The sequence below is a fragment of the Nymphalis io genome, chromosome 27 (genome assembly GCF_905147045.1).
Source record: "Nymphalis io chromosome 27, ilAglIoxx1.1, whole genome shotgun sequence".
In the NCBI taxonomy this organism is placed as follows: Eukaryota; Metazoa; Arthropoda; class Insecta; order Lepidoptera; family Nymphalidae; genus Nymphalis; species Nymphalis io.
This window is the reverse complement of record NC_065914.1, coordinates 7,409,363-7,430,719: the sequence shown is the minus strand read 5'-3', so window position 1 is coordinate 7,430,719 and position 21,357 is coordinate 7,409,363. Positions and strand designations below refer to the sequence as shown.

General features: G+C 33.5%; 2 protein-coding genes across 9 annotated transcripts in view; one reads left to right on the top strand and one right to left on the bottom strand.

Annotated features, from left to right (window-relative positions):
- Nucleotides 1-21,357, top strand: part of LOC126778799 (interaptin) — a 301,055-nt gene that overhangs the window by 162,253 nt on the left and 117,445 nt on the right. The gene's annotated exons all lie outside the window — the stretch shown is intronic.
- Nucleotides 1-21,357, bottom strand: part of LOC126778855 (protein bric-a-brac 2-like) — a 37,586-nt gene that overhangs the window by 12,253 nt on the left and 3,976 nt on the right. For 4 of the 7 annotated variants that reach the window (XM_050502573.1, XM_050502575.1, XM_050502574.1 and 1 more), the window contains 8 exons: nucleotides 19,589-19,921; nucleotides 19,308-19,480; nucleotides 18,261-18,370; nucleotides 17,695-17,799; nucleotides 17,354-17,514; nucleotides 16,831-16,876; nucleotides 15,796-16,387; nucleotides 8,481-15,385 (listed from right to left, as the gene is read on the bottom strand). In XM_050502573.1, the coding sequence (XP_050358530.1) occupies nucleotides 15,094-15,385; nucleotides 15,796-16,387; nucleotides 16,831-16,876; nucleotides 17,354-17,514; nucleotides 17,695-17,799; nucleotides 18,261-18,370; nucleotides 19,308-19,480; nucleotides 19,589-19,648 (1,539 nt within the window). In that variant the 5' untranslated portion in view covers nucleotides 19,649-19,921 and the 3' untranslated portion in view covers nucleotides 8,481-15,093. Of the gene's footprint in view, nucleotides 1-4,072; nucleotides 7,310-8,480; nucleotides 15,386-15,795; nucleotides 16,388-16,830; nucleotides 16,877-17,353; nucleotides 17,515-17,694; nucleotides 17,800-18,260; nucleotides 18,371-19,307; nucleotides 19,481-19,588; nucleotides 19,922-21,357 lie in introns of those variants that run through there. The other 3 variants (XM_050502580.1, XM_050502578.1, XM_050502579.1) reach the window with 3 other exon arrangements.

Here is a 21,357-nt window from a genome sequence, read left to right as displayed (position 1 = left end):
GATTTCTACTCCCTATTGATAAAGGTTTTTTATCAATGGAGAGCATCTGCCCCATCTAGCAAGAAAGAGACATGCTCTTCTATTCTGTCAATCCTTATCAATTTAAATATTTGGTAACTTTTATTTTTATAGTAGAATCCTGTATAAGCAACTTTTCCCGGTATTTTTTAATGGTATAGGTAGGCGGACTGAGCCACCGATGTTAAATTAACCATCCTTACATCGACATTGCGCCACCAACCTTGGGAATGAAGAAGTTATGTGCCTGTAGTTACAGCTCACTCACCCTTCAAACCGGAACGCGACAATACCAAGTATTGCAGTTTAGCGGTAGAATATATGAGGAGTGGGTGGTACTTACCCAGACGGCTTTGCACGAAGCCCTATCACCAAAAATCCTAAATTATATTTTTAGTTTGATAAGAACTATAATATCGTTTATAATTGTTAGCTTCGATAGCTGCTTTTGTGGTGGTAAAAATAACGAAGACTTTGGAAATTGAATACTTGTATTAATGATAAATAATTATAAGAACTGATGTGTGTCGCGCACGCGAGTCGAGACGACAAGTGAAGTAAAGTTGGTAGGCGCGTCCCCGCACCCCGCGATGATAGATAGTGAAGCGCCGCAACAATAGTATATAATCTAGCCAATATAGGGCACTACCTTATCATATTATATATATATAATATATATCATATTACCTTATCTTATCATTATCCTCAAAAAAAAGGAGAGGAAGCCTTTAGCCCAGCAGTGGGACATTCACAGACTATTACGGAAAAAAAAATATAGGGCACATTTGTAATGGTGCTTCTGGTTACTTATCTTTACTAACTGCATGTACAGCTTAGCTCAGTCTATCCGAAGTAAGTAAGTAGAAAGTAGGAAAAGAATTCTATATAATAATGAAACTGTTAAAGTATATAAAAAGTGACATTACATAATCGAAGAAACGAATGCTTGAACAATTAATATCTGTCGCTGTCGAAGCCAAAATGGGGCGTAATTTTAGAGGTTTGTGTGCATTTAAATTAACGAGAAGTATTTCGCGTTTTGTTTGTATTACAGATATGCAGACAGCAAAATAGCCATCTGCTATTGAATGGTTACCACCGCCCATAGATATTAGTGCTGTAATAAAAATTACTACACTTATACTAATATAATGTTGATTGTTACCATATAAAAGACATTTATCAAGGCATTTCATTTCAAATAATTTTATTTACCCTTTTAAAAATATTACATCACTTAAATAATTAATATATAACTTAATTCATCTAATCACAATTCTTAAATTAAAAATAATCAACAAAATTAAAATAAATGATAACAACCTTTGGACTTTAACTACTTTGGTTTATTAGGAACTAAATTGAAAAAAAAAAAAAACAATTTGACACTCAAGAAAAAATGGCTGTCAATTAGTATAAATATTGCCATATATAAAAAAAAACACGATATTAATAAGACATTTTCAAAATACATTAAAAACTACGAATGTAATCATATACATCTTAATATTAATTATTTAATAACTATTTTCTTTGACACGTTTAGAAATCTTCAAGTTTTAGACTAGACAATATTAAGTTTCGGTAATCTAAATAGTAAATAGTTTAAATATAAATTAAATTCTTTATATATGTTTTAAGATTGACAGAACCATGGGGGTTGCCCTATCATAGAACTCTATCTAAAATGATTAACTAAATCTAAATAATCGGTAGTTGATTTAAAGGTATTATGGCTCACGGCTCTACCTCAATACGACGTTTTTTTTTCATTGTATAAAGTATGCACTGACAAGTGGCCAGCACCGCCTATAGACATTAGCGATGTAAGAAGTATTTAGCATTCCTTACATCACTTGCGCTACAAACCTCGGGAACTAAGATGTCATCACCCGCTGTTGTTACACTGTCTCATTCACCCACATCAATACTACGTATTGCTGTTAGGTGGTAGAATATATGATAAGTGGTATCCATGGTACCCCACCACCAAGTTAAGTTTAGTTCTACTTCATAGTTATGGAAAAAAAAAAACTTTGACATAGTTCCCTATTTCAATTTCAATAATTCAATTAATCAAAATTAATTTAAACCGAAATGGTCCAGTGGTAAGAACGCGTGAATCTTAACCGATGATCGTGGGTTCAAACCCGGCCAAGCACCACCGAATTTTCATGTGGTTAATTTGTGATCATAATTCATCTCGTGCTTGACGGTGAACGAAAACATCGTGAGGAAACCTGCATGTGTCTTATTTCACTGAAATTCTGCCACATGTGTATTCCACCAACCGAACCAAACCTTCTTCTCAAAAAGGGAGACGAGGCCTTAGCCCAGCAGTGGGACATTCACAGGCTGTTACAGTTAATTTAATTTCTAATACAGAAGAATAATAACGCTTACTACCTTTACCATTTACTTATTACTATTACTGAAAACAATTATATATTCTTTATATAATATAAGTACATAAGAAACGTATATAATGAAAACAGATAAATAGTTATATCAACTATTTATATAAATGCGAAAGTTTGTAAGCTGGTCAATCTATCTTTTAGCCACCGACCGACGTATTTTTTTAACAGCTGTGTCATTCTGTACAACTCACTTCATCACACGCACGTGAAATGTTGACAGTCTACTTATGTTGATATACAATTTTGATGCGTGTGTTCTTGTAATATTATGATTATTACGGTCAAAATCGCATGTCACGATGACATTTCACGAGCGTTGAATCTCTAGTTTTTTCTTAATAGCCCTACAGATACAGTTTATGGGTCGGAAGTGAGATAAGCTACTTTTTATTCTGGAAACGTGCAAAGACAAATCTGAACAGAACAAAATAATTTAGCACAGAAGACCTCATTTCCGTAAAGGTCCGAATCCCTACAAACATGGAGTAAAGATATCAAAAATATTTTGTAATTAATATAATACTAGTTACCGCTCGCGACTTACTGCGCGTGAGGGAGGAGAGGTCGTACCTACCCTATATCCTACCCTATTGAAAAAAAAAACAGTAAAATAATCTTATATAATTAAAGGAGACTTGTGCGATTAACAATACTGGTATATTTACAGCGAATAATATAAATTTATTTACTTTCAGATGATATTAAGAGAAGAAAACGTGCAACTTCACTCACCCGGCGAATTTGAATTAAAATCGATGCTTATTGAAATAATTTATAAATATATCATTATAATACATAATGTTTCGTTAATAAAAATAAAAACATTTATCTTATAATTACAATAATATATAACAACGAAGTATTTAGTATACGCACGCTAGGGAGTATAGAGCATTGGAAGGGCATGACGTCATAGGACAGCGTCATGCCGTTCGCCGTCACGGCGTACGAGTCGGTCTTTGCCGCGAGGCGCGATATATGCTTCACATCGCATATTATATTCAAATTAATGTTTCATATCTTTTATAAATGAATCTAGATGACCTTGTGGTTAGAATACACGAATCTCAAGCGATAATTGCGCGTTCGAACCCGTGTTAACACAATCCCCATTGACGCAGAATAGTGGGATAACCGCCAAGCCATCAAAGAAGTCTTATCGTTAGCCCAGCAATAACATTCACAAGCTATTTATGTACTTCATGTAATTTTGTAAAAAAATTAAATAATCGTTTATATATTCAGAGTGTATTTTTTAACATGATCATGATTATTACGGTATTCATTTTTATTATAATTCATACTAGAGCTTTAGCTGAGGTTTCGATCTCGTCATAATTCAGAATTGCGAATTGATGAGAGCTCTGGAAATTCCAAAGCTCATCAAAAATGAATGGATTTTCATTCAACTTTCATCCCCTTATAGGTCTAGCTTTGGAGTTAAATTTGCAAAAATTCTTCCTTAGTGCTAAACTACTGTGTAAAAGGAACTCGTATGCAAATTTTCATAGTAATAACCCCAGTAGTTTGGGCAGTGCTTTGATATGTCAAAAAATCAGTCATTATATATATATATATATATATATATATATATATATATATATATATATATATATATATATATATATATATATGAAATTAAAGTAATTGCACGTTGATTCTATTACATATTTAAATACAAAGTAAGTAAGACAAATCGGACACATCAATCCGTACAATATCAATAAAAAAACCGCTTAGAACTCATTACGAACATACGATCATAATTAATCCTATATACGTCACACTTCAAACGTTACACATAACAACGTTACGTATCAAATTCGACCTTGAAACTCTAATCGCAGCAGAGAAGTTTTACTTCGATAAATTTGACACAATACAAGTCTTTTTAATTAAAGAAATATTCTAAGCTAGTAATACGAAATGGCCCAGTGGTTACAACGCGTGAATCTTGACCGATGATCGTGGATTCAAAGCGGGCAGGAGTGAGGAAACCTGCATGTGTCTAAATTCATTGAAAATCTGACACATGTGTGGCATTGGAGCAGCGTGATGGAATAAGCTCCAAGGAGAATCCTCAAAAGGAGAGGAGGCCTTAGTCCAGCAGTGGGACATTCACAGGCTGTTACTATTTTATTTCTAAGCTAGTGTGTTTGATGAACAAACACAAACTATGAATTGTTTTCATTTGTAATAATATTCAAACTTTATTATAAAGTATATATAAAACTCGATTAAGATAGAGCAGGATGAAACGGTAGTTATAACACACGACTTTCCCGAAGATAGCGGGTTCAAACCGGGCAAGTTGATTAATTTATTTTAATTTGTGTGTAAAATTAAACAGCCTGCATTAGTCCAGCAATGGGATATTAAGACTTTTATGTAATTTATACTTTATTTTTTATATATTCTAGGTTTTCAATATTAATAGTTATGTACAATTTAATATAATTGATAAACATCGAGAACAAGAGAGAGATAGCTTCATATATATATATTCATATATATATATTTATAGAATAGGAAGGCAGTCGAGCATATGGGCCACCTGATGGTAAGTGGTCACCAACGCCCATAGACATTGGCATTGTAAGAAATGTCAACCATCGCTTACATATCCAATGCGCCACCAACCTTGGGAGCTACGATTTTATGTCCCTTGTGCCTGTAATTACACTGGCTCACTCACCCTTCAAACCGGAACACAACAATATCAAGTACTGCTATTTTGCGGACTACCCAGACTAGCTTGCACAAAGCCCTACCACCAGTTAGATATATTAAAATTAATGATATATTAGAATTAATGTATGTGTTACCCTTCAACCAGGTAAATAGGTTAATATTCAAGATCATCAAACCATACAAATAAAAAATGCTATTCAAAAACTCTACAATCGAAAAAGTTTCATCAAAATGGGTCCTATGGAATTTTACTGATGCAAACTAAAATATAAATCTACTAATAGAGCTACTAGTACAGCTGGAGTCCTGGAGTCCTGGAGTCTGGGTGTAATAATTATCTATTTTAGTATGCATTTACAATTTTTGTAAATACACACTAGATATTTACACCCAGTACGAACAGACATGTTCATACACACAAATATCTGTCCTGGGTGGGAATCGAACCCACAACCTTCGGCGTGAAAGGCAAGCATCCACCAACCACGCCAACCGGCTCGTCATATAAAGAACATTTAATTATATTTTTTATTATTACTAATAACGAGCTAAGAAAAGAATGTGTTATTTCCGTTTGTAAACACAAACCTATATGAATTGATTTATTATAAAATTTGCGTGTCTATTTACATCTATCTCTTTTTCAATTGTAGAGTTGAAAAGGATAGCGAATATTTCATTATGTCAAATTAGTTTAGTTAAGAAACGAATGGATTAGTTTAAAAGTGAATGAGATGTGAAGTGACGGTTAGAGTTGTCAGGTGATATTAATTAATTAATGTCCTCCAGACCGATTTCGGCCACGGTGGCCAATCTCAAGAGAGATTACCCAGCTACGCAGGAAATATTATAGTGCACAAGTGTATGCGCAAACACAGGTGCACTCTCTATTTTCTAACTCTCATAATCCGATGGGACGGCAATCCGATACGACCGGAAAGAGTTCAGGCGCAGGACCAACGGCTTTACGTGCTTTCCGAGGCACGGGAGTGTACACACTTCCAACTTCCAGACTTCGGGCTGCTACTGAGAATTTTCTGACAGAAAAACTCAATAACTTTTTATTGGCGCGACCTGGGAATTGAACCTAGGACCTCCGGGTCGGCGGCCTTACATCAAGCCACTAGACCAACGAGGCAGTCAAGATGCAGTCAAGATGCAGAGCAGGTGATATATTACATGTATGTCCGGTAAAATGTTCACGTGTCCGATTTGTCCGGATTTACGCTTTTTTTTTTTTTAATTATTAGTCAGAATTTATTCAGCGCTACGCTTGCAGAGTGAATCATGTCCAGCTTTAAAATTCTGTTTCTTCGGCTTATAAAAGCATAGCTAGATTTGGAAAAAAGTGTCCGGAATTTCGGACATTTGACTAATTTAATTTAACGCATAGTCCGGTTTTTGTATCTTACGGTCTAGCAACCGTAATTAGAGAATATGAGCAAGGATTTTAAGCAGTGACCGGAATAATGAACAATACATGAGGTATATAAGAAATATATATCATTTTGTTAGCGAGACCTAACATAGATTTTTTCAACCCCTACATATTATATAATAAATACCCCTTATAATAGTATATAATAAATATTAAATGACCGTGTGTGAATTATTTTGCAACTCTTAAAAATATGACGATTATATAAACATATATAAAAAATACTTCCAGACCTTCTAAAATCATTTAAAAATGAACCTTCATTTCTATAATATTTAGGTTTATAATTGAAAAAAATAGTTCGTTGAAAGGAAATATTTTGATACTGAAAATTGATTGCTAGTCAAACCTTACAAGGTACCTTCAAACCTCTCAGATCTTGTCTCAGACATCAAGTCCAACGGATCCAGTATTTGATTTGACCTAGTTCCGCGGCGACCTTTAGAAAATTGACTCTTAATATCGTATTTTTCCATCCAATTCCGCAAAGTCTTCCTTGGCACGCCATATTTGTTCGAAGCCGCGTAAACGCTGTAGCCCTTCTTGACAGCTATGAGCGCGTCACGTAAATGCTGCGACGAATATTGCTTGTACGATTTCTCTTGAAAGACGTCCGTTTCGATGTTCACAATCGCGTTCGGTCGCCGTCCGACGAGACGCGGCCTCGCGTGTATGTTCAGCGGTATCCCGTGGTCCATATCGATAAAGTGTCGCGTAACTATTTCAGTCGATGTCCGCACACCTGCAACAAGCGAGGATAAGAAACGGCCCTTTAGTTTTTCATTTTGGGAATTTCTCGTTACGGATAATGGCAACACTTTATCTGTCAGTGTCATTTTTGACAGGGCGTTTCTTTTCCTGGCTTCCTACAGGAGGGGACGGGATTGCGCTGAGTAAAAAGCGAGGAAAAGCCGCTCTAATAACATTAACATTAATTTTAACGTTGAAATAATCCGTTATATTGTACGAGTTGAATTCTTTATGTATAATTAGATGGCCAACAACGAAAAATGCCCAAATAAAAGTCAATGAGTTGATTTTTATGTAAACTTAAATCTGCATTATTAGAATATTAAAAACATTATTATTCTAGCAGAGATCGACAAGTACGCTTTTATGAATTCAATCAATACTGGCCAGTGCGATGTCTCAATTGTTTTTTTTTCGAATTAATCGTTTCGATTTCCAGATAGGAAACTTTTCAAAAATCGAACGATGCAGTTATTCTAGCATACAATATAAGCTTTGAGACTCCTTCCTTTTAGGAATTGGCCAACAACTCACACTTAAAAATATACCTGGATAGTATTGTTTTTTACCATTTATCATTTTTAACGCTAGCAACAAATAACCTTAACATATTTCAAATATGAATAACTATATAATATATGTATTCAATTTTTTTTTAAATTATCGATTGGCACAATAAACATCCATAAAAATTATAACATAAATTGATAATAAGAATTACTATTAAAAATCTATTTTTGATTTGTCCAGGAGTTTATTATATAATTGAATAATATTAAAAACTAAAAGATACGACTGTATATAGAATAAAATTGTCTAGCCAATGATAATTGGTCAATACCATATATAAACATTGACACTATAAGAAATATTAGCAATACCTTACACCATCAATACCCACCAACCATGGGAATATAGGTCTATCCTTGGTTGTCTGTAAGAGTCCACCTTATACTAAGTGGTCACCTTCACCCAGAGACTTACAATAGGCATCGCCAATCCAATGAGTTAGTAAACCCAACACTGGCTCATTCAATCTTTAACACCTCCCAGAGCTATACAAATTATCTATGTCAGATAGTCCAAGTAGTAAAGGCTTCACCAAAAGCCACCACTAGGATTACACGAAACTATAGTTCCATACAAAAAAAAAAAAAATACAATTCTGTGTATATATTTATTTTATTAAACCGTCATATATAACTGATACAGATAATTAATAATATTTATCATAATCGGGCGGACATATTATTTATAAAAGTGGTCGGAAGAAAACACTGGTTGAACATGACTTCTATTCTATTCAACTATACGTAATAATACTATAATATAATTCAAATTTACACATCTCTATAGCCGAGTGACGGTGCTGCGATTACGTAAGATGGTAAGGTATTGAGATCGGACATTGGAACGATAGCAGGTGGTAGGATGAACAAACAAGTCTGACCTTAAAAAGACGTGACGTCATTGGTCGAATTCTACTCCGCTGTATACGTGAAAAAAAAATGGCGTTCTAAATATATTAATAGAATTAAAATACGTGTAAGTAGTTTTACATTATACCCATTTTTAAGGAATTAATAGATGTACGGACGACAAAAAACTACGGGGTCAGTAATAATAATAATAATATCCTGCGACATTTTTTCACACACGGCCATCTGATCCCAAATTAAGCTTGTACAAAGCTTGTGCTATGGAAACCAGACAACTGATATACTACATATACTACTTTTCTTTCGTAAATACATACTTATATAGATAATTACAACCAGACTCAGGACAAACAGACGTGTTCATGCACACAAATGTCTGTCCTGGGTGGTATTCGAACCTACAACCTTCGGCGTGAAAGGCAAGTATCTACCAACCACGCCAACCGGCCCGGCATAATATGTTAAAAGCTATTAGCAAAACGCATGGAATAGTATATGTAGTATATCAGTTGTCTGGTTTCCACAGTACAAGCTCTGTACAAGCTTAATTTGGGATCAGATGGCCGTGTGTGAAAAATGTCCCAGGATATTATTATTATTATTATATGTAAAATGGAAGGTTTGTTTATCTTTACTCCTCTTTATGTAATTTTAAAATTGAATTAGTTTTTATTTCGGTCAGTAGATGTCGCATGTCTGTATGTCAAATCTCAATAACCAATAAACCATAATCAACTGAATTATTAATTAATTAAATCATGAATTAATTCCAAACTATAAAGATACACTCATATAAATTGAAGAAGCTTATTATTTAAACGAAAAATTTTTTTTTAATTCTGGCAACTATGTCTCAATATTAAATTAAAGTTCTATTAAATTAAGTCAAATAGTATTACTTAATGTATGTATTTGATATATATATGAAGTGTTACCATTTCAAATAAGTAATTGACGATATATTCATTCAAATTAAAAATGACAATTATGCTTACCAATTGAGCAATTCTGTAAGAACCCACTTCACTACTCAACCGTGAAATGTTGACAACCGACTTATGTTGATATACTATTTTGATGCGTGTGTTCTTGTAATGCTATGATTACAACGGTCAATGTCGCATATCACTTTTTGACGTTTTACGACCGTTTTCTGCGGTGAGTGAGAATTTGTTCTTACAGAATAGCTGTACAGCTGTGCTATTCTGTATGAACTAAAGCCGTATATCACTCGTGAAACATTGACGATTTTTTTTTATAGAATAGTAAGGCGGGCGAGCATATGGGCCACCTGATGGTAAGTGGTCACCAACGCCCATAGACATTCGCATTGTAAGAAATGTCAACCATCACTTACATCACCAATGCGCCACCAACCTTGGGTACTAAGATGTTATGTCCCTCGTGCCTGTAATTACACCGGCTCACTCAACCTTTAAACCGGAACACAACAATAGCGAGTACTGCTGTTTTGCGGTAGAATATCTGATGAATGGGTGGTACCTACCCAGACGAGCTTGCACAAAGCTCTACCACCGGTATAAAGCGATATACGTTGATACGCAATTTTGATGCGTGTATCATTTAAATGTTATAACAATTAAAGTCAATGTCGCGTATCAAGATCTCCGGTGACTTGAGTTCGTTCTTACAGAATACATTTGCAGATATTTATGACAATGTAACACAGACAAATTGACGCATGTTTTGTAATGTAATTTTTAATATCGAAACGATGTTCTATTTTTTGAAATTGGCAACATTGGACACGGATCAAGGTATAAATCATATTTGTACATAAAGTAAACAAAATAACGAGAAAGCATACTTAAACAAATTTCATCGCAAGATATTTAATAAAAAAAAAAACAGTATATATGCAAATATGATACTAGTTCCCACTCCCCGTGTGAGGGGGGTGTATATTAGGTTAGGTTGTCTATTTCCCTGACAACAAATTTTAAGAATTAAAAAGAACATTTAAACAAAAAAAAAAAAAAACAAACCCGCTTTCGCATTTATAATATACACAGCTTATAAATCTTACCACGAGAATCGTGCCATTATTTTGGCTCAACCCATCTTAAAATTATGTGGAAGATACATATAAAAATAAAAAAGAATATAGCATGAATCTCAAGTATAACAAACAAGGTAACGAGACGAATGACGTCATAATCGCTGCCATAATGACGTATAAAAACCATCATTTTAAATATTAGGAAGGTAGACGGTCAATATCCTGATGGTGAGTCACCTCACCTCTCTCGCGCCTAGATAGTAGTAATGCATAAAATCTAAACCGCCACGTACACCATCAGTGCGTAACAATGATATTATATTAGTTGGTACGTAATCATTAATCATTAGAAATTTTTTACAACAAAAATGTCTATGGGCGGAGGTGGCGAACATACCTGGCGAACACTTACCATAAGAGTGGAGGGTACGCCCAAACTATACCTCAAATAAAAAAAAAAAACTTCTATTCACTGGCTTAGTCGAGATGGCCCAATGGTAAGAACGCGTGAATCTTAACCGATGAACGTGGGTTCGAACGCGGGCAAGCACCTCTGAATTTTCATGTGCTTAATTTCTGTTTATAATTCATCTCGTGCTTTTCGGTGAAGGAAAACATCGTAAGGAAACCTGCATGTGTCTAATTTCATCGAAGTTCTGCCACATGTGTATTCCACTAATCCGCATTGGAGCAGCGTGGTGGAATAAGCTCCAAACCTTCTCCTCAAATAGGGAGAGGAGGCCTTAGCCCAGCAGTGGGACATTAACAGGCTGTTACTTTACACTGGCTTAGCGGTAGATTAATATAATATTTGCATATATAACAGCTACCCAATTGGAGAAACCAAAAATTTGTATTCTATATGCTACATAAAGTTTCAAAACGATATTTATTTACTTCAAGCATATACACTTGGATAATAGCACGTATTCATATTTTTTAAACATATAAAAGAACGAATAATTAATTTTGTTAAAAAAAAATCTAAATTTTGTTTACGAAATGTACAAATTAGATTATAAACGAAATAAGAAATTGTATTTATAAAAAAAAAATCGACGATTAGATCATCTTAAGTACCGACAACATAATATAAACATATATATATTATATATCTAATTAATTAATTGCAAAATAAACCAACATAATACTGCATACAACATTGATACAATAATTATATCTAAAAGTCTTATATACTAAATATTATGTATATATTATTTTATACTAATAGGCACTTTTTGGATTAGAGGCGCGTATGAAAAAAAAAAAAATATATCCACCAAATATTTATACCTGGCAACATTTTGTGTTTTTTTTTTTAATGTTTTAAATCGAATTAATTTAAGATACGTTCACACGCACCTCGGAAATGTAATTAATTAACCAAATTATATATCAAATTGATTGTTGAATTAATAATGCGACGTCACTTTGTGTATATAAAGTTATATATATTATATAGACTATAAAATTTAAATCAAAACAAAGATGGCGCGGCAAATAGCTGTCACAGGTAACGTCAACAAAACAAACTGACCGTTATTGAGTTGAAAGTTGCCTGATATACACCACTATTTAATAATTAAAACAAAAAAAATACATATCAATACTATTGGTATTGCAAAATCACCTGGAAGAGATCGTAGTATTAAAAATAAAAAGAGCTGTATGTCGGCAACAGCGCCACCCACCGGCTCCGATTATAGACAAAATATTTAATCGAAATCAGTCAAGCCGTTCAGAAGAGAAATGCGCGAGTTTTATATTCTTGTTATATATTATAACGATTGAGTTATAAATAATAATAATTATTATCTCGGGACATTATTCACACACGGCCATCTGATCCCAAATTAAGCTTGTACAGAGCTCGTACTATGGAAACCAGACAACTGATATACTACATATACTACTTTTCTTCTGTAAATACATACTTATATAGATAATTACATCCAGACTCAGGACAAACAGACATGTTCATGCACACAAATGTCTGTCCTGGGTGGGAATCGAACCCACAACCTTCGGCGTGAGAGGCAAGTATCTACCAACGCCAACCGGCCCATCCTAAACTAAACCTATGGAATACATATATGTGAATATAAAACAAAATAAGCATTCCATGTATGTATGTTTTTGTTTTAGAAAAAAAAAACACACACAAGTGACGTCACAACTCGTATAAAAATTTGAAATCGTTAAAAACTAGTTACAAAGTAGGAACATAGAAATCATCAGTGCCGTTCTGTAAGAAATCACTTCATCACTCGCACGTGAAATGTTGACAGCCGACTTATGTTGATATACTATTTTGATGTATTTATTCTTGTAATGCTATGATTATAACGGTCAATGTCGCATAACACGCTGACATTTCACGACCGTTTACTGCGGTGAGCCTCGAGTTTCATTCTCACAGAAAAGCCCTACAGTTTAGGCCTCGTTAATTAGTCGAATTTAAGATTGATTATTATTACAATAGATTTTTTTAAAGTAGTTTATATGTAACGTTACAACACTAAACGTTTGCAAAATCGCACGAGCATTATTTAATTTAAAAAAATAAAATATTTAATTAACTCGTACAGCACAATTTTGTATTAATCTATATTTTATTGTATTGTTTTAATTAATTTGAAATTAATATGAACGATCATCATTGGTCGATGGCAGCTGATGACGTAATAGTCGACCAATGAGCGTTAAGTATCGATATATCATACGAGTCAAACTTTGATAATCTGTCTGAGAAAGAAACGATTGAACCAATATATTTGCTTGATAGTATTTTTTTTTTTGCAATTAATAGGCAAGCGTTTGACCGTTGACTTGCTTGATGTTAAGCATCGACACGGTCTAGGATGTAGCAACGCGTTTATATTGACAATAATTACATTCATGACATTGTTTAATTTAAATTTATTTTTGATTTAATTTAATTTAATGTGATTGATTCTTTTGATTAGTGTGAGTTTGAATTGGATTTGATTTAATTCAGATTTTTATTATCGTAATTTTTGTCTTTTTACTATTTATTTGATCCCTGTTGAGTCGAAATAAATGATTTTTTTTATTATTATTATTATAAGAAACCTGTTCACTCTGGATTTGAAGACACCAACATTGTACCTATCAGGAAATACGGACTCAGGCAAATGGCAATGATCACCATATGTACAATTTCCTGCTGTCTATATATGCATACTTACTATGCGATTTTAAGTAATTAATTAAAAATTTTCGAGATATCCAGAGAATATGATTTTATCAAAAAGTTGTTTATTTTGAAATAATATTACATTTTATATATATAACCTTTTTAAAGTCACCTCAACTTTGTATGTATCAATTTGTATGAAGGTATATATATAATAATCAATCGAAAATCCGACATTTCTCACCACGGAAACTATTATAAGAAATTTTGATGAATTTTCCACAAAAAAAAAAACATCATTTAAGTACAATATAATATTGGATATAACAAATAAATTAACCTTATATATAATTAAGCATAAATATGTAATAGAAAATCTTTATATATCTTTAATATACCATAGCATTTGAATAAGTCTAATTATGCTTCTCGATCGAACCTTATATACTATGTATATAGACAGAGTTGATGTAAAGCTGCCCTTGTATATATAATAATTGGTTTTAAAGAAAAAAACTATATATAAAAATGATATATAAGAGAAATGCTATTACATTAAAAATGTAACTTACAAAAAATGTTATTCTAAAATTTCCTTAAGTCTTTTATATATCCCGGACGTTGTCCAAAAGCACACGAATTTTCAAAAAGGCCAATTTTTTATCATTTCCTACAATAATTAACTATTACACTATAATTATAATTAAAAAAAATAACGAATAAATTAAACAAAAAAAAAAAATACCATACGTGTCAACTCGAAATGTTGAAGCCGACACAGAAATTAAAATCAATTAATTTCTTTTAAAAAAAAAAAGTACATAAAAGAAAACAAATCTTTGGGTTTTAATATTGCAACGTAATTCTTTAAAAAAAAAAACATTCATATAATCTTTAAACCGATTCTCTTTTTAATAAAAATCTTTGCTTAATCTTTGGCAGTAAACGTTTTCAGATAATTTTTAATTAAAATACATATTTATATATATATATATATATATAAAATTATTTTTTCATATATACGTTCTTTTTCTATTTAAGCAATAACATTCTACATATCGATAAAAACATCAGATAATTTTAAACCTTACACAATTGCAACACAAGCTAATCTCCATAACATAACCGTTCTTTAAATGTTGCTAGTGCAAAAAAAATAATCATTCGTGTAATGACATATTAATTGCGGTGTTGTCATTACAATTATTTTCAACTTTCTCATCGTCGCTGGAAACTTGGTTACAGGTTAAAAAGTGTTTACCGAAATCTATATCCGGGTTGAAACTGACCGCGTCCGGTTTATCCGGTATATCGTGTTTGTATTCTCGTTGCTTCTTACTGTTTTCGACGAACTGCTTCAATTGCTGCGGCATCGGGAAGGATGACTTTATGTGACATCGTTTCATCCAGTTACGGAGCGATTTCCTCGGCACTTTGTGCGTTTGGGCCGCCCTGGAAGAAAAAAAAAACATTTTTAATTATCTGTATCCTTATAATTTTTTGTTATAATGTATACCTATATCACATATATTTTTTTTAACAGTTTGTTTGTTTGTGCGTTTAAAAGCACTAATTTCAGGATCTACCGTCGCCGTATAGTTTAGTAGTAGTAGACAAAAAAAACAACTTTGGCATTGAATTGACGCGATTTCATTGGTCGAGATCGGTCGAGGGGGAGATGTAAAGTATCTACCCTATGTCCTTTTCTGGACCCCTGACAACGTGTACGGAAAGTTTCATCATTATTAGTTAAGTAGTTAAGACGTGAAAGTGTAACAAACAAACAAACTCACTTTAGCTTTTTTTAATGTAAGTACCTCTCAAGTAATACAATTAATAATATATATAAGATTATCGCTTACCTGTATATACTACCTCCTTTCTTGACATCCATCAGAGCGGCCCACATAGCCTCATTCGAGTAACGTCTATTCGGGTTAAACTTCCCCATCATCACCCTCTCCAAATCCTTCCTCGACAACCCGGACGAGCTGACCTCCTTCCCTTCGAGGAATTGATCCAGATCAGCCTTCAAAACAGTTTCGCCTATATCGACGTTCTTATCCTTGAATATAGGCGGCCTCCCGCGTTTACGGACCAATTTCTCCCCGATTTTCGGGTAAACTTCCTTAGTGGTAACATCTTTGGTCCTTGGTATCAGCTCGACTTCGGATTTCGGATTCTTCACGTCATTCTTGGACTTTTTCGTTTGATTAGCTTTTAATAAGGACACTTCCAGTTCACCATTTTGTTCCAACCATGATTTGTAATAATCATTTTCGGTTTTCTGAAAATCTTCCGACATATTTTGGAGGCCATATTTAGAGAATTCATTTTGTATTTCCGTTGGATTCATTTTTGACAAGCGAGTCATGTACTCAGTGTTCGCTAGGTTTTGGAGTTTATTGTGGAAGAATAGTTCGCTCTCCGGCTTAACGCGTATGTACCTTTGCCCTAAAAAAGAAAATAGAATATTATGGGAAAAAAAAATCATTTGTGAACCATGAATGCTCAAAACACAGTCGACAAATGACATGTCTGTAAGATATACCATAACCAAAAAAAAAGTAAATGGAACAATTTTTTTTAAAACATTCATGGTTCAATATCTACCGAAAAAAAAATCAAATCTACCAATTTTCAAATATCGAAACTCGGCCTACCTTACAGACATTCATTTTTTTTTATTTTCACAATGCCCATTCACAATATGATCTTCGCATCACACGCGGTTCAAACGCGAAATTTAAAAAAAAATATATATTAAAATAAAAATTAAAAAAAAAAATGTTTTTAAGCAAGTGACAGAACGGAAGTCACATTGCAAATAAACATTGAATGTTAAAAAAAAAATGTTTTTTTTTTTTAATTTATTTATGTAAATATAATTGTCTCACCTGATGTCTGCCCCAAACTGCTGCCAGGCTTGCCAGATTCGTCGTCCTGAAAAACAATAATTGAAAAATTTGGTCCCAGCGTAACTTTTTCTGAACCGCTTTTATTGAAAATAATATTTTTTTATTTAATTCTTCACAAAACTGTTTACAAATTGACGTATAACATTACAAGTTTTACAGAATAGGAAGGCGAACGAGCATATGGGCCACCTGATGGTAAGTGGTCACCAACGCCCATAGACATTGGCATTGTAAGAAATGTTATCCATCGGGTGGTACCTACCGAGACGAGCTTGCACCACCAGTATAACAACTAAATAATGTGAAGACTGGTGCTTGCAATAGACAAACTGTTCTACAAGACTACCAATATAAGTGTCTATTGCCTATTTAAGCACAAGAGTAGTAAAGACAAATAAACAACATTGAGATCTTGAGATATCTAGAACTTTTTAATATTGATGCGTTTAATAACGTGATCCAGATACCAGTGATATCCGGTGACGAGGACCAAAAAACATACCTCATTGTATTCCAAGTGATCGTTATCCAATTCTCCGTAAAAAAGTCCATCCTCTTCAACTGTCTCCTCTTTCACTTCCGGATTCTTCTCCCTCTCCTCGGATTTCCGTTTCTTCGGGCCGTTCGTTGTGTTCGTCGGTTTCTGTTGCTGCTGTTGTTGGGCTGAGAATTTAAATCTTAAATTAGTTATTTATCTTGAGTTAATTTAATACATAAGTTTATTTGAACATTATTTAAAAACTATTAAGAAGGCTGCAAGGATACAAATAAATATATTATGTAAATGGGCTTAGGTTGTCTATAAACGGGAAAAATCCCAGTATATCCCGTATCAGTACTGACCGGGAGCGTCCCGCTGCGCGTGCGCGAGCAGCGCGTCGCTGGCCAGCGTGTAGTCACGTGACTCCGAGCGACCCTCCCCCGCGCCCGCCTCGCCCGAGCACAGACCTGGGACACGTGGGAATGTTTAATAAACACACAAAAAAAACGCTGTGTGTGTTCTTAAAGACACATGCACATGAACTCACGCACACACATGTACAAGCCATATTAAAGTACTTTAATTAGTAAGAGTAACTAATGAGTTCCTAGCCATTTCCTCTCGGTGGATAAGTATTTCCAATCGGTGGTAGCTTCACAATGAGGTGATTCATCAGCGTTTGTAAAACCATCAGGTTTTAGTTTCAAACTAAGGTGGCAATGTCGCTCTACTGTCTTTGGCCCTGGACTGTCTGACTGACTGACTGGTCTGATCCTGTCACCATTCGTGTCTGATTTGGCGTCCCATCGGATTATGAGTGAAGGAATACAGAGCGCACTTATGTTCACGCGTACACTTGAGCGTAACCTTGGTTGGTTAGTCTCCCTTGAAGGTGAAATAGTGACCCAAACCGGTCGAAAAGACATACCACGAATTTGCAACGCCTCAGCCGACTTAAGTAGACTTGGCAACTCGTCCTGCGTGACATTCACTTCGCCCTTGTACATGAAGTCCACGAGAGCCTGCATCTCGCTGAACCTGCACAGAAAACACATCAAATATAGCTCCTCCAATTTTCTATAGAATATAAACTTTGACCTTGAAATAATGACATTATAACCGAGACATACATAATCTATGGTTTTTGTCAAAAGCGTTTTGGATGACGGCGAAGTTGCTATCGGAACTTTGGAAGTAAAATTAAAGCGTTTGATATTAACATTAATTAAGTTTGAATATCAGAGATGGCCCAGTGGTAAGAACGCATGAATCTTAACCGATGATCGTGGGTTCTAACCTGGGCGTGCTTGCCCTGAATTTTCATGTGCTTAATTTGTGATTATAATTCATCTCATGCTTTACGGTGAAGGAAAACATCCTGAGGAAACCTGCATGTGTCTAATTTCACTGAAATTCTGCCACATGTGTATTTCACCAACCCGCATTGGAGCAGCGTGGTGGAATAAGCTCCATACCTTCTCCTCAAAAAGGGAGAGGAGGCCTTAGCCCAGCAGTGGGATATTCACAGGCTGTTACTGTATTTTGAATACTGTGTTCAATCATTTCATCTAAAGATGTCATAGATATAAGTTTATGCTGCATTACTATATAAATAATACATGATAGATTACATAAAATTATATAATATATATATATTATATTAATAGGCAAAAGCTGATACCTTATTTTTTGTTTGGTAACTTTAGACGAGATTTAGTGTTATGAATAAAAATAAATTGAAAATAAGAGTAAAAAAAGTGTTTAAAACATGCAAATTCAATTTAAAATATTACTGGCACAATAAGACATTTTTAGTAAGCCAGTGGTAAGTCTGCATTCATATTTATGGAATTATCGTTATATCTTATATTGTGTTACACAATAAACATATACACACCATTTGAATACTATTTTTTATATACTATAATACGTAATGTTGTAAATAAACCTCAAATTTAAATGTAAAAAGGCTCACCGCATATCCCTCATGAGGACAATTGGATGTTTGCATGGATTTTGTAGTAGCAGCCGTTCCAGGTACGCAGAACACGCTGAGAGCACCAACTTGTGGCATCTTAGCTGCCGTGACTCACAAGCAAGAGTGACATCTGCAAACTGCTCGGTTAAGAGCAAGCGTGGGAAGACTGCCTGTAAAGAGAAAAATTGTTTAAATTTATTATGTACATATATACCTTACAAATAAATTATATGTATTACGATCTCTAGATACTATATAATATTATAACATTGTTTTACCTGTAAATTGGTGTGATAAGAATTCCACCTGACACAGAACTGTTGTGGAGGTAACGCCATTTTCTCGTCAAACACTATATTTTATACAATATAATCTAACTATTAATATACATAACTAAATACTCTTTGGCCAATAATTAATCAGTCCATTTGTAAAAAAAAATTGCACACTTCGTTTAATAAGGTCCACCAAAAAGGTTTTATCACAGATATTTACTAAAAGTAAGTTAAGTACAGACAATACTTTAAATTCAAGTAGAAACTTTTAGGACTAGACTATATTTTTTTTTTAGAATACTGGAACTTGCGAGAATGTCGGTTTATTTTGGAAACCTGAAATAAAAAATAAAGTATTATTAATAAACTATGTTTCAAGTCACACTTCACGGAAACACAATTTCACAAAACATAACATTAGCCTCGAATCTCGATTGTTTCTATCAAGTTGTATCGCTTGAATGATTACTTCATGATAAATTTACGAGACTTAATGAAATAAAAATATCGTTAAAAGTCGTATCGTATATACATTCGAAATACTAGAATAGTAATTATTTGTGTATATTAATATATAAGTAATTATTAACATTTTAATGCAATACATTTTATAATTAATACTATGTTAGTGTATCGTATCGTATTGTACAAAACTTCGCGCGTTGGTTACTTTTTTATTTTTAAATGAAAAATGTTGCCATTATTCAATTACTATAGATTAAAATATCGATTTCATTTTTAAAACAAAATCGATATATGTATAATACTGTATTATGTGTAAAAAAAATACAGTTATAAATATATCAATTTTGTTATTAGAGCTCGTTTTTGTAAATAAAAATAGAAACGCGAAAAATTACGTTCAGAATGTTCTTAGATCCTTATTCCATCCATTAGCACAAACCCTTGGCACCGATTTCACGTTAATGCATGACAATGCCTGTTCAAATACTATAGCTTTGTGGACCAGTGAGTACTTGGCAATGAAAAACATCCCGGGTTATTCCCCTGGCCTGAACTATCGCCAGACCTCAACCCAATCAAGCACGCATAGGACATATTTCAGAGACGTATTTTAGAGGACTTGGAATGAGTGACAACAACCTAACAGCTGAAGAAATTTCTAAAATTCCATTGGGAGCGTTTGCCGTTGGATAACATAAACAGACTAATCGATTCTATGAATAATCAACAGAGGAGGCCACACTATATATTAAATTACCCCATTCTTTTACAGTTAATTCAATTTATTCGGCAATTGAATTTTATTAAAAAAAAAGTTTTATTTAGTCTGTACTACGTATGATACAATACATATTAAAATAACAATTGAAAAAAGAATAATTTTTTTACACCAATAAGACATTAAATTTATTATTTAAATAATAACACACAAAACAATATGTAAAACCATTCTAAAATACATATTACTTACATTTGCGTAGATTTTCTTGATGAATTATACAAATTAATTTTGTAACTAAACAGTATTCTTATTACTTCTTTCTATTAATTCTTATAATTGAACATTTGTATATATAATAATATTTATCGTTCCTGAAAACGGCAAACATTTATATCGACTGCGTAATTATTTTGCTGTATGTGGGAGCAAGACAGCAATACGTACGTCGGAAAATTCCCCCACAGTAAAAGTTACAAATAAAAAGGCGCTTGAATATAAAAAATCAATATGAACCGTCGTAACACTAGGGATGGTCTGACCCCAACGGCGAGTTTCTATATACATGTAGTTATATGTACAATTTTTC